This window comes from Pyrenophora tritici-repentis, chromosome 8 (genome assembly GCF_003171515.1).
Source record: "Pyrenophora tritici-repentis strain M4 chromosome 8, whole genome shotgun sequence".
Lineage (NCBI taxonomy): Eukaryota > Fungi > Ascomycota > Dothideomycetes > Pleosporales > Pleosporaceae > Pyrenophora > Pyrenophora tritici-repentis.
In genome coordinates this window covers 113,021-125,822 of record NC_089397.1, presented here as the reverse complement: position 1 = coordinate 125,822, position 12,802 = coordinate 113,021, and the positions used below count along the sequence as shown (strand labels likewise).

Here is a 12,802-nt window from a genome sequence, read left to right as displayed (position 1 = left end):
AAAAAATGGTGTGACCTGGCCGTGGTGAAGGGGAGGCAACTAAATGGGTTCATTATGGGGTTTTTTTTTGTGAAATGCCGTGATTACTTCATCGACCGCTGCTCCCTTGGGAGGAGGGGGTATCATGCAAACGCAACGTTCTCTCAGATAGATGGCGACACTCGCTCTAGAAGCGGAGTGTGGTTTCCCGCGAGTGGAAGGTGAAGCGCTTGTCGAGGGTGACCTTGCTGGCCATGACGGCGGCAGCGCGAGCAGCACCGCTACCGCTTAGACCGCTGTTGCTGAGGTCGCTGTTATCGGGGACGACGTAGTTCTTGACCAGACGCTGAGCGACGGCGCCGTTGACACCATTGCTGAGGAGCAAGTTTGCGGAGCCACCCATGTTACCGGAGACGACACCCTGGCGGGCAGTCTCCAGGAGCTTGGCCTTGAGGGCCTTTGGGTTCTGGCCGAGACCGGCGACATCCTGCGTCATAAGGTAGGCCATGACACCGGTGGTGTGAGGGCAGGCCATTGAAGTACCAGAGAGGAAGTTGATGACGGCGTCGCCCGTGTTCCAGGCGCTGAGGATCTGCTCGCCGGGGGCGTAGATGTCAACGCACTTGCCGATATTGGAGAAGCTTGAGACCTTGTTGTCGATGTTGACGGATCCGACAGTGACGACGTTGGAGTTTGCGCCACCGAGGTGAGCAGGAGTGGAGCCACATGCATCAGCGCCGTCGTTGCCGGCTGCGACTGAGATGTGGATACCGGCCTCGCTAGCTCCGGCAATGACTTCGTCGACCGAGGCAGCGGTGCCCTGCAGACCCCAAGACATGCTCATGATGGAACCGACAAAGCCGGGCTGCGTCTTGCGCGTGTTGTGCTGGGTGATGACCCAGTCCATGCCTCTGATAGTATCGGAAGAAGCACCAGATCCATCGTCACCAAGAACCTTGACCTCGATGACGTTGGCACCCTGGGCAACACCGAACTTGGCACCAGCAGCAGTGGATGCAGTGTGAGTACCGTGACCATCGCCGTCGGTGAATGAACCAGTAGCAGTGAAGCCCTGTTTGGCACGGCCAGTGAAGACGGCGTGGGTTGTTCGCACACCAGTGTCGACAACGTAAATGTCAACGCCAGCACCGAGCGATGAGTCATCAAAGGAGTAGGTAAAGTCCTCAGTCTTTGGGGATCCAGTCGCGCCAGTTGCGCTTGAAAGTCGCTGCAGACCCCATGGAGCACCCTGTTGGGTTGCAAATGACTTTACAATAGCCTTCTCCTCGACGATGTTGACTTCGGTCAAGTCCTTGAAGATCTGGGCGTGCTCATCGCACATCCTGACAATGAGAACATGGGGGTCGACGCCGGGCGACGACTCAAAGATCTTGATGTCGTTGGTCTTCTTCAGGTCCAAGGCGTCGAGGTAGTCATCAATCGGCCTAGGGATGGTCTCATTGCGCCAGAAGGTGACAATGTACTCCTTGAGTTCGGAGGAGTGGTTGGCAGGGAGGGCAAACTTGTTAATGAAGCCCTCGTTAGTGGCCGCAAGCACGGACGAGCAAAGGCCCAAGAGGCCGGCGGCGACGGAGAAGGTAGACTTCATGTTGGTTATATAGGGGATCCGGATTGGAAAATGTGGTTGTAGAAGTAGCAAGAGCTAATGTGTCCGGGGGAGCACTGAGAATGAATGTGGGGGCGCTGCGCAGGTCAGTGACAGCTCTGCTGTGAACAAACGGGCGTGAAGCGGCGTAGAGGCAAGAATTAGGCAGCCTTATAGGGCAACAAGGAGGGACACTGTGAGGTCACAATATTGACGCTGAGCCAAGTGAGACATTGACATTGAACAAGCCACACAATGCCACTATGGGGAGGGGATGCCGTGACAGACGGGGGTATAGCAGGCGCGCGCATTGTGCGGCAGCCTTGCTCTCGGTACTTACATCCAGGCGCAAGCAATCAAGAAGCGAGCGGGTCGAGTAAAAGGCGAGACAAGTCTGAGGAGGTATACGTATCGGCCAAGACGTGCACAGCACTGAAAGAAGGTGATTTGGGTTGAAAAGAAGGTGATTTGCGAGAAGGTGTAGGGGTGGAAAGAGAGAGTGTTTAAGAGAGCGACTAAGCACTGTAGAAGAAGCAGAAGTGAGTGTGGAAAGAAAGAAGGACCAAGCCGTTGGATGAAGGGAAAGGATGGTGTGGCGGAGGTCAAGTCCTCATGTACTCGCGGCACAGTGGCCAGGCCATGACGACCAAGCTCAGGGAAGCAGCATGTGCATGTGAAACAGCTTGGCGGTGGGTTACCTCCCGCAAGTCTGCCATACCCAATTCACTCATGAGCGCCGGTAGCCAAGTCGAACTGTCGGCGTCAGGCTACGGAGCGACGGGCCAGGGTCGGTAAGCGAGCGCGGCCCAGGCACATGGACGCACGATTGGGGCGCCTCGGGAGATTGTTGGTGCACAAGCGACGACGGGCCAGTGCTGCGCGACTAGCACTGGCTGTGTTAGGCACACTAAATTCTTTTTCCTAACAACCTGGTGGTTTGTGAAGCCTGAAGCCGCTGTGTTCATTCGCATCCAAACATCCACTAGACCCACGACACGCGTTGTTGTCGCCACTTACAACTAACAGATGGGGCAGGCACGCCGATATGTGAAGAAGGTGCCGTGGGTACAGACAGCAAGAGCGACCTCCTCCTCGGACACAACTCAGGAAGGAACATCCGCCAGCCAGGCAGGAGCACTCGACTCTCGCGCCAGGAAGCAGGAGCAGCCGCGCGCTGATTGGCTGGCTACACATGAAACATCACGAGTCTGCGTCACAGCCTAGAATAGACAAGCCGCAGCCAATCCCACGCCCCACCCGCGGCATAAACCTCGAGCCGGTGCAGAATTTCTACACGACCACCAATCAATCCATCAAGGGGGGCGCCTCTGCCCGTCAAATCATGCACAAACACCAAGCAGTCCAAGCCCCGGCACTTTGTAGCCTCTTCGCCAACGGCCTTACGTGAGGCGTAAGAATTTGCCATGCTGCTGCAGGTAGGACAATACGGATCGCCTCTCTCCACAATGTGTCAAGACACGACATGTGCAAACTAAACAAACCCGCCCCACGCCCCGTTTCAATGTTTATTAAGGGGATGCTCACGAACCGTTATTCTCTGCGTTGCCAGCATGCACTCACTTGAGTCACTTCTGCACACTGCGCTGAATCTGGCTGCGTCAAACCCATGCAACCCTCCTCGAAGCAGTCGTTCACATTTAAATTTGGTAACTTTTTTTCTCCGACAAACAACAATTACCGTACACCGCTGCTGCACATCAGTGTTCGCTCCCCCGGCGTTTCGACTCGTGCCACCCGCAGACCTGTTTTAGTGCATTGACAAACAATCTCACAAGCCATCGTACCACCCAACGAGCTTGAGGACAGGCCCGAGGCATAAAACAACTATTAGGTATGATCCATACAATCCTCGTATAACCAGTAGACAGATGGCCGGCCAGACCCAGACTCGGCACACGGAAAGAAGGACGTGAGCCGGGACGTTTACATACGTACACACGCCATCAACATGGCGGCTAGGGTTGCCCTGAGAAGAGGAACCCCCCAATCTATCCGCGTCCGCATCGTGGCTGGGCGTCAAATGACAACCTCACAAACTGAGCTAGGCGGGCGGTCCATGAAACCAGCCTAGTCACCTTATAATCGTCCACCAAAGTAAGGGCCCAGGGCCCAAAAACTTTGCACCGCCACTAGCTACAGAAGATCTGCGCATTCTTGCAGAAGTCCGGACGGCGTGCAGCCATCCCATCCTGCACGGCGGCAAACAACGACTTGTATGGGCCACCACGTAGTTTTTAGTGCTCAAGTTAGTGCGCATCTTAAAATTGACGTAATCACAAAGTGACCCTGCTACTTAGCAAAGGCGAACACCTAAAGTTACCACTTTCCCTCCAAAATGCGGGTAAGATGGCAAAGCGCATAGCATCGCCACACAACTACTTACATACTTGCCGACCACCGTCATACCAGGATCTACCGACAGCCAACTCAAATTCGATAGATTTTTCAATTCAAATCCCGCAACGATGACCATGTCACCTTGGTCTCTGCGCCCGTTCGTCATGCTGAGCAGGGGTTGGGTGCTGTCAGTTTTTTTACCATTGCCAGATTAGACTTGTTCTCCCAAAATCATGCGTTAATGTTACAACTACCATCAGGAATTTGAAAAACCGGTGCCTGCTACAGTGACATTTTCGACACTATATATTCCACAGGTATTCGACCAACGGTGAGATTTGTATTTGTTTTCTTTAGTTAGTACTTGTCGACGTTTTGGAAACCTTCTTTTCCCTTCCCCTCTCTGTATCCGTCTTGGGGTCCTGGGTTATGCGGCCACGTTAGTTAATCGTGAACGACATAGATTGTCTAGACGGACACCCCCCTGCACTCATTCCACCCGAAAAGCGGAAGGAAGGCAAAGACAAAAGTAACCATCGGCTTCCCCGCCCGTGTTCTCTCTCACGCTCCACTGGTTTTGCTTGCCGCCATCAATGCGCAGCGCAACGCAACATCAATGTCGAACATGTTCGCCGTCGTCGTCGCGGCACTGTCTACCGTCATCTTCTTCATGCGCGGCAGCCAGCCAGCCACAATACTGTCTGCTGTGGGAATTTGAAAACCGCGGTTTCACCATGATACACAGCATATGACGTGTGGTGTGGTTTTTCTGGATGAGGTAAGCTGGTGGATGTCTTGCAGATTGTCTCGTCGTACCCGGAGTTGCACCGCGAGACGAGCGAGCGGGAGCGTGGGAAGGGGAAATGTTGGTGCTGATCGCGTTATGTAAGTAAGCGGGGTTGTGTTGAGCTTGTCTACACATGTCTAGTAGCTCTGGATGTGGGGGTTTTTTTATGACGGGATTCTTCTCCTTGTTCTTTGTGTAGGTGGGATAGGGTGAGTTGGTGTCTGGCTTAAGGGCGCAGGACTGGCGTTACTAGTTAATGCGAGGATGAGGGTGTGAAGATGTCGGCTCTTTTAGAGTACAGGTTCGCTGGATGATTGTATGCGATAGTTATCACGACGAATTATCTCTCGACTTGTTTATCTCAAAAACCCCCAATTATAACACTCGCCCGCTCTACTAATGTTGACAAAATCGAGAAGCGCTACAACCTCACAACACCATGCTCTTCCAAATACCCCACCCCTCAAGCGAAATATAACATACATAGTCAGTCGCCTCTAAATCTCACAAAATACACAACTGTCGCGACCACCAGCCTAGCGGCTTCCGCTTACAAAACGATGTGGCCTGTGAATAGCAGCTACTTTCTCTCTTTTCTAGACTCTGCTACCATAATACAACAGCAAGGCTTTTAGTTAAAAGAAGGCGGAAATCAATCAGGTATACAAAACAGTAACCAAACCCTAAGATTCCTATAAAATCAGTCGAAAAATTTACTAAATAAACACTACTTTCTTGTTATTCGCACCGTTCCCACCATCAAGCCCATGCCCACCCACCACCCATCACCCCGTTCGCATCGCAACCGTAACGCACCGCACCGCACCGCACAGCCCTAACCTCCAAAAACAAAGACGGAAGCAGGAAGCAAAAGAAAAAAGCAAAGAAAAACGTAGCAGTAACGCCGCAAGAACGCTGAATCTAAGAATAGCACCACCACAGACAATAAAAAGAAAAGGGTGAAGAGAGAAAAAGAAACATGACAACGATTTGTGACGATGATAAAACACATAGACATGGTTGAGTGTCACATCACATGGAAAGATTGCAGACATGTTTGTAGGTGTAGGCGTTCGTCGTATTCATGTACGTACATGGAAAGCAGTGACTATCTATCTACCTAGCCTACCAACCAGCCCATCTATACTAAACCAAACCAAACATACTCAAGACATGCATGAGAAACTTGATACATATACATATAGTTACGTGATTCTTTTCTATTTATACCTACATATATAGACACTACACAAAGTTCATCTCATGAATATTGCCTTTGCCTTGCTCGCCTGCCGTACAAGAAGAGTGTTTCATCCACCCGTCCAAACCGTCCCTCATCATCTCATCTCGTTCCCATAACCATCTCATCTCATATGCCAAAGCAAAAAAAAAGAAAACCCCCACAGAGAGAGAGGAAAAAGGTAGGTACCACAGCAAACTCATCTCACACAAATCTTACAACAACAACAACCCCTCCCCCAGTATACCTCACACGTACTACACACCCAACACACTCACACATCCTCATCACTCTCCTCATCGCCCAACAACTCACCCTCATCAGGATCAACAACACTATACTCGCCCCTCCCCCTCGCAAAGCTACTACGCGAAGTATACGCCCTGCCAAACCCACTCCCACCCAAACCGGAGTACCCACCGCCACCACCACCACGCCCACCCATCCTTCCGACAACCCATCGCCACACACTCCCCACCACCAACGGCAACGCCGCCCCAACAGCAACCAACCCACTAACAGCAGCAATCGGCCACCGAACCCACGGCGCATCCGAATCAAACGCGCTCCCACCCCCCGGTTCCCCGAGTCGAATCCGACCAAACTTGCCATCCCAATTCCTCCACACCCAATACCCGACCCCCGCGGCGGCCGCAAAGGGCAGTACGATAGCGAGGAAGAGGGTAAAACCGCCGACGCCGTGATTTTTCTTAAAGTCCTCTTCGAAGCCAGGGCATGGGTGGACGTCGCCTGTTTTATCGTATTCGGTGCCGCCTTGGCAGGTGGAGAGGGGGATTTTGCGGAAGCGCGTATTGGAGTAGTATTCTTTTACGTTTTTGTTGGAGCAGACTTTTGCAGGGTCGGGGAGGGAGAGGCCTGGTACGAGGACGCAGTCGCCCGAGGAGTCGCGCTCGTAGTTGTAGGCGCTGTTGGGGGTGGTTAGTATGGGGTGATTATGTGTGTGGGAGTTGGAAAGGGGCTTACCATTCAAAGTCCCGACGCGTGCAGGAGCAGTTGCGGGCAATGTCGTGCATTTGGTCGATGCGTTGGCCGTTTCTACACTTGACATCGCGCTTCTTGCGGTGGTACTGCGCGACGTGACCAAAGAGACATTCAGGCTCGTCCTGCTGGAGAGGATGTTGCGGGCTCCAGAGATCATAATCACCCTTTGTGGGATCATTTTCGTCGAGTTTGCATTCCTTTTGAAATTCGGGGAGACCTGAGAAGTCTAGGTTGACGGCAAAGAGTTCCCTGCTGTCTTTGCCCCAAAGCAAAAAGTTGAGCGACGTGTCGCTGGGGACCGTGGTGATTGCGTCGACGCGCATCTTGTGGTCGGCGAATTGGTAGAGGTCCCACTTTGCGCCGCTGTCGACCGAGTAGTAGACGTGATCGGTGTCTTCGCCGCGGCGGACGATGACGATGACGGAGCCTTGGTCACCGAATTCCCACGCGTAGGTTCCCTTCTTGACCTCCTTCCACGTGATACCTGCGTCAGTAGTCATGAAGGTGTTGGCTTCGCCGAAAGTGGTGAGCTCGGGTCCTACGTTACCGACAGCAAGCATCAGGCCGACTGCGGTGGGTGAAGAGTACATTTCGCGAGGATCAGCGCGCTCTGTGTACCCGTGAATATGCAGACCGCACTTTTTTTTGTCTGCTATATCGCAGTCGTATGGCTTGTCGTCAGAGTCCTTCTCGGGTGCTTGAAGAGGCTCCCAATCCGCGCCGTCGTTGTGAGTGATGCGACTCTGCTTCTTCTTCTTTGCACCCTTGTTGACTTCATCGACGTTTACAATAACATTGGCAACCGCAACACCCTCGAGACCCTGCATCTTCTCAAAGTCGACGTAGCCTTCGGTGTTCCTGTTGACAGCAGCAAGACTCATGACATAAGAAGTACCATTGCTGTTACTCTTGATGATAGAGCCATACTCCTGGTCTCGCTGTGGGTTGACCGTGACGTGTAGGAAAACTGCATGTGTCGAGCTGTCCAATACCGTGTAGGCAGTCTGATGGATATCGAAAAACTTGGGAGGGAACTTGGCCTCTGCAAAAGTATGGGCATCAAGACTAGCGTCGAGGTGAAGAGTGTTGTCTTCAGCTTTGGTTGCGACGATGATGAATTCCGACATTGTCGCAAACTCAACCACCGACTTGAACTTGACGTCCTTCTTCTTGAACCAATCGTCACTGGAGATGAGTTCAAGTGGCGCATTCTTTTCCTCGTTGGTGTGTTGCTCGCAAAATACCTGCTCTTCTTTGACACTTCGGCCAGCTTCACGCCAGACAAAAGCGCACTTCTTCACATATGGAACAAGCGACTCCCAGCTAGAGTCTTCACCGTTCTTCTGCGAGACGTAGGCCACGGTGTGACAATCCTTATTGCCGAGTTTCTCACAATTCTTACCACCCAGCCAGATAATCCAATCCTTTTGTTTGGGATGGAACTGCATGATAGGAAGCATCTCCGTGTTTGGCATAACCGGCGCCTCGAACGAGTTGATGCTGTCGTGAAGGCCGCGGTCCTTGGAGTAGTAAACCTTTTTGCTCGCTGTCAAGAAGTAGACGTTGTTGTTCTCGTATTGATGAGGGTAGATTCTGACAATCTCATCATCAACTGCCTTCTTCCACTTCTTTCCGTGATCGTGAGTGATGTAGGCGGTACGCTCGTCGGTGAGCATTACCACCGTTTCGTCCTTGCCCCGGTCGTTATCAGTCCCATCGCTTTGAGTGTTGCGCTCCAAATAGTACTGCTCCATGAAGTTGCTACCCTTGAACTTTGTGATTTCGCTGGTAATCTTGTCGGTCTTGGGCCGCGGTCGCTCCGCGTCTTTGCATTCGCGTTCAACCTGCTTGTCGCGTTCGGTCTCACCCTTGCACTGATTGCCCGGAATCTTTCTCCACCCGGAACTACCCTTGTAAGACTTCGCATCACCCTCGCACGCTCCTTTGGGAAGACTGAACGACTCGCTGGGCTCACACTTCTTGTCCTTGCCTTCTCCGGTAGGGGTAAAGTTGAAATCGCACTCGTAGTCCCTGAACTTGTCGCAATCGCAGGGCTTGAACTTAGGGACCGGGTCTTTGAAAAGCTCTCCAACAGAGCATTCGGCATCCCACTTGCGCCTGCGGAACAGCTGCTTGTGGCCCATGACGCAACTTGGGTCGCCGTCCGCATCCTTGCGCACTGACCATTCATCGTCGAAGTCGCTGTCTCCGCACTTCTTTAGCATGTCAGAGAAATCCAAGTGAACAATGACGTGCTCTCTGCCACCTCCATCCTTCTTTCTTGATCCGTAGATCATGAACTTCAAACTCGTTGAATCGGGTAGAGTTGTAAGCTCGCGCGCGCGAATCTTGTAATCGAGCTTGATCTTTTGCCAGGTATCCTTTCGTCCATGCTTGAACGAGTACCTAATTTCGTCCGTGTCGCCCTCGTCGAAAACGGCTACCAAGACGGAGCCCTGGTCACCAAACTCGTACTTGTGCGCTTCCTCAAGTGCCAGCTCCCATGTAAGACCAGCATCGTCGGAGACGTAGAGGTCACCGTCGGTATATTTGCCCAGGTAATCGCCAGTGTTTCCAACGCCCATGACGATGCCTGGCGCAGGACTCGAGAAGACGCGTCCGCTGTTGTGCAGGTTGGTGACCGAGTGCAGATGCAGCTCTCCATCCTTGCCCTTGACGGTGAGCTTCTCAAAGGACCTTCCGTCATCGAAACTGATGCGCGACTTGAGCTTTTTAGACTGGCCAGACTTCTCAACCTCCTTGTAGTTGTCCACAGTATTCACCAAAACCACGCCTTGGATATTTGCAATCTTCTCAAAGTCTACGTAGCCGGCATCGTTGCGATTGGTGTGTTCGACATTCTTGGTAAAGTAGGTTCCGTTGGAGTTGCTTGTGTAGAGATTGCCCATGGTCACGTACTTGGACGTCATGACGTCGACCTGGATGCTGTAGTTTGTAGATTCGAGGATAGTGTAGGCGTCTTCTTCAATCTTGTGGTCGCCGAAGCGAGCGTGGTGCCACGAGTCGGTATCCTGGGTCACGTAGAGGGCGAGCTCGCTCGAGTGCTCGGCTTTGGCGGCGGCGACGATGTAGCCCTTGACGGCGGCCATGTTGGCCATACCCTGCACGGTACGTCCGGAAGACATGACGGGCTCTTCTGTCTCCTTGAAGAAGCTGCGCCTGTTAGCTGATGCTTAAATCCATTGCCATTGCCACTCACTTGTCAGACATGAGCAGTCTAAAGTCCTTTGACCTATCCGAGTATTTTCCCCTTGTGATGCACAGTATCCGGTCGTCGTGCTTGTCCACGCCTTGTAGGAAGCGCTCGGAAGCCTTTGCCCATTGGCACATGCGGCGGTCGTCGACGAGGGTCTTGGGGTCTGTCTTGAAGCCATCGGTGGTGTAGTATGTCTGTCTTGATCAGCCACTATACATGCAGTCTCCGAGGAAATATAAACCTACCTTTCCGAGACATGGCGCAGTAAAGCAATTCTCAATCTCATTCAGCAAGATCTTCTTGTTATCCTGCGCATGCCAGCCCACAGGACCCTGTGGCGAAGGCGGAAGCTTCGTCTCAAAGCTATCCCAATTCTCGCCCTGATCATACGTGATCCAATGCTTCTTCTCGCCCAAGATCAGCGCGACCTTGTTGTCGTACGGGCTTTTTATTATGCCCAGGCCTTGTACGTCTTTTATTTCTTTCCAGCCCTTGCCAGCATCGTGGGACCGGAATATCTTCCCATTGTCGAGTTCTTGTACCAAGGCGACTCCGGAATCGTCAAAGTACATGAGATTAACCAGCTCATTCTTGAAAGGCGTAGTTTCGACGAGGGGATCTTTCGCGGCGGCCGAGGATGCTAGTGCCAGCAGGGCGGGCAGCAGGAGGCCCTTAAGGTGTTTCATCATGCATAGATGCGAAGAGCAGCGTGTGGTGTAGTAAGGTGCAAAGTAGGCGCGAGATCAAATGAACAGCTGGCTCCCAAAGAGATTCACAGCCTCGAATGTGAGCAGCAGCCGCCCCGATGACGCTTGGCGATCTGAAACACTTGATGCGCCGCAGTGGCGGAGGTTACAACCGCGTCTAAAGTCGCACAGTCGGCACGTGGAGATGGTTAGGGTGTGATGTAGGGACGAAAGAAGCAAGAAAATTCTAGGGTGCGAAGGTGAAGGGTGTGGAATAATACGTTTGCAAACGGGACAGATACAGCTCGCAACAGGTGTCGCGCTCTGTGACGAATAAGCGGACATGCGCGGCTGCTGTCCGCACCCGCCATCCTTGTCGCGGGCGGGCGTGGAGCTGAGAAGACGACGCCTAGTCTCGGATAGACATAGCACCTGCAGTCAGTCTCCGTTACGCTTCACTTGCGCCACGTTAATATTGATGACCATATCCATTCACACATTTGCGATGCGCATGTTGGTAGTTCATCCCGTCTGCCTGTGGACGTATCTTTATCGATAGCGTTTCCTACTTCAGCACCACGCTGGAAGGCCAAAGCGTAATAGTCGCCAAGGCTGCTGCCTGCTACAGCTAGACTACGTACCGACTATCCCAGGATGTTTTCAATCTTGCCGAATACAGGTTGCCTTATAAACCTCGACCGAGAATATCCTACACCTACCGTACCTATGCCAGAAGAATGCACCAACCACCTAAACTTCAAACACTAGTTATGTTGTGAGCAAACCCACCACTACGTAACTCAGCGTGAGTGCCTCATATCTTCACCAACACCCATAATCGCGAGGCTACATTCCCCTTCCACTTCCTGCATCTTGCGCAAGCCCCAGCACAATCCGCCAAAGGAGAGGCGCGTTGAAATAGGTAAACCGAAAGACTATGTACAGTTCAAATATCGCATAGTAACTACTATCCACGGCATCATCAAACTCTTCGTGCCCTCTTCTATGGTTTTCTTTTCAAGTCCTCCCCCCCTCCCCCCCAAAAAAAACAAACGATTCTTATCCTCTTAATAAGGCTTATAGCATAACTCTACTTCAACTCTCCATACCGTCGCCATGTACATCCACATCAACTTAGATTCATCATGCTCCTGTTTAGACAGAAATTGATCATACTTGGAGGAACGGCGCTTATGGTGCTATTGCGTAGTACAAAGGGTTCAGGTACCAAGAAGCTCTAGCTACCGTAACAGCGAGGCTAGTTAGGTGAAACAGAATCATATTCAACAGCTCACTATCCACCATCTCGATACCCAAAGCATCCTCAACTCCTCTCAAACCCATGCATCCAGCTCCAAGGATGAAATTGCAGAAGCCCGCCATCAAATGCAGAGATTGTTAGGGGCTGAGCCGCAATGACCGTTAAAGGAAACATGTAGCTAGTTACACAGTTAACATATTGTACTGAGCGGAACTTGGAACATGGATAGTCCTACGCCGCCTCCCGTAGGTGTACAAATTTTTTGGCACGGGCTGTTCTGAACAAAGCCAAACGAGCTTATACAGGGATCGAAGCAGCTTTCGTATCCTGCTGGGACATAGGGTGAAAGGGGGGCAGGACTGGTTGCTACGAAGGGGGCGACGAAGAGCAGGATGGTGGCGATTCTGGAGAGGGCGGCCATGGTTGTTGTTGTTGTTTTGGCTGGGGTGGGTTGCGTTTGGAGTAATCCGTCGTACGTCGTTCATATCTCGGACACAACCCATCTTTTTTATACCCCATGGAGGACCGTGCTTCTCAATTGCACCAAAATTCACTCTCACCCAACATCTCGCGATACCTTCCAGCCATGGAGATCCCGCTCGTGTAATGTGGGCCCTCCTACTATTTATTGTGGCACTGCAACGACATTGGCAGCCTGCCTGTCTC

The 12,802-nt window shown here is 52.2% G+C and overlaps 3 protein-coding genes across 3 annotated transcripts; all 3 read right to left on the bottom strand.

Moving 5' to 3' along the window:
• Positions 1-166: 166 nt before the first annotated feature.
• Positions 167-1,588, bottom strand: PtrM4_135170 (oryzin precursor; the record flags this gene model as incomplete). Its single annotated transcript, XM_001938402.1, has 1 exon — positions 167-1,588. One exon carries the CDS (start codon positions 1,586-1,588, stop codon positions 167-169), a length of 1,422 nt encoding a protein of 473 aa, XP_001938437.1.
• A 4,656-nt stretch (positions 1,589-6,244) lies between these two features.
• Positions 6,245-10,875, bottom strand: PtrM4_135160 (DUF1421 multi-domain protein; the record flags this gene model as incomplete). The annotated part of the gene is made up of 4 exons (XM_001938405.1): positions 6,245-6,896; positions 6,955-10,146; positions 10,193-10,383; positions 10,435-10,875. The coding sequence occupies 4 exons, from the start codon at positions 10,873-10,875 to the stop codon at positions 6,245-6,247; spliced, it is 4,476 nt and encodes a 1,491-aa protein (XP_001938440.1).
• A 1,382-nt stretch (positions 10,876-12,257) lies between these two features.
• On the bottom strand, positions 12,258-12,557 carry PtrM4_135150 (uncharacterized protein; the record flags this gene model as incomplete). The annotated part of the gene is made up of 2 exons (XM_066109242.1): positions 12,258-12,314; positions 12,372-12,557. The coding sequence occupies 2 exons, from the start codon at positions 12,555-12,557 to the stop codon at positions 12,258-12,260; spliced, it is 243 nt and encodes an 80-aa protein (XP_065960164.1).
• Between the last annotated feature and the right edge of the window lie 245 nt (positions 12,558-12,802).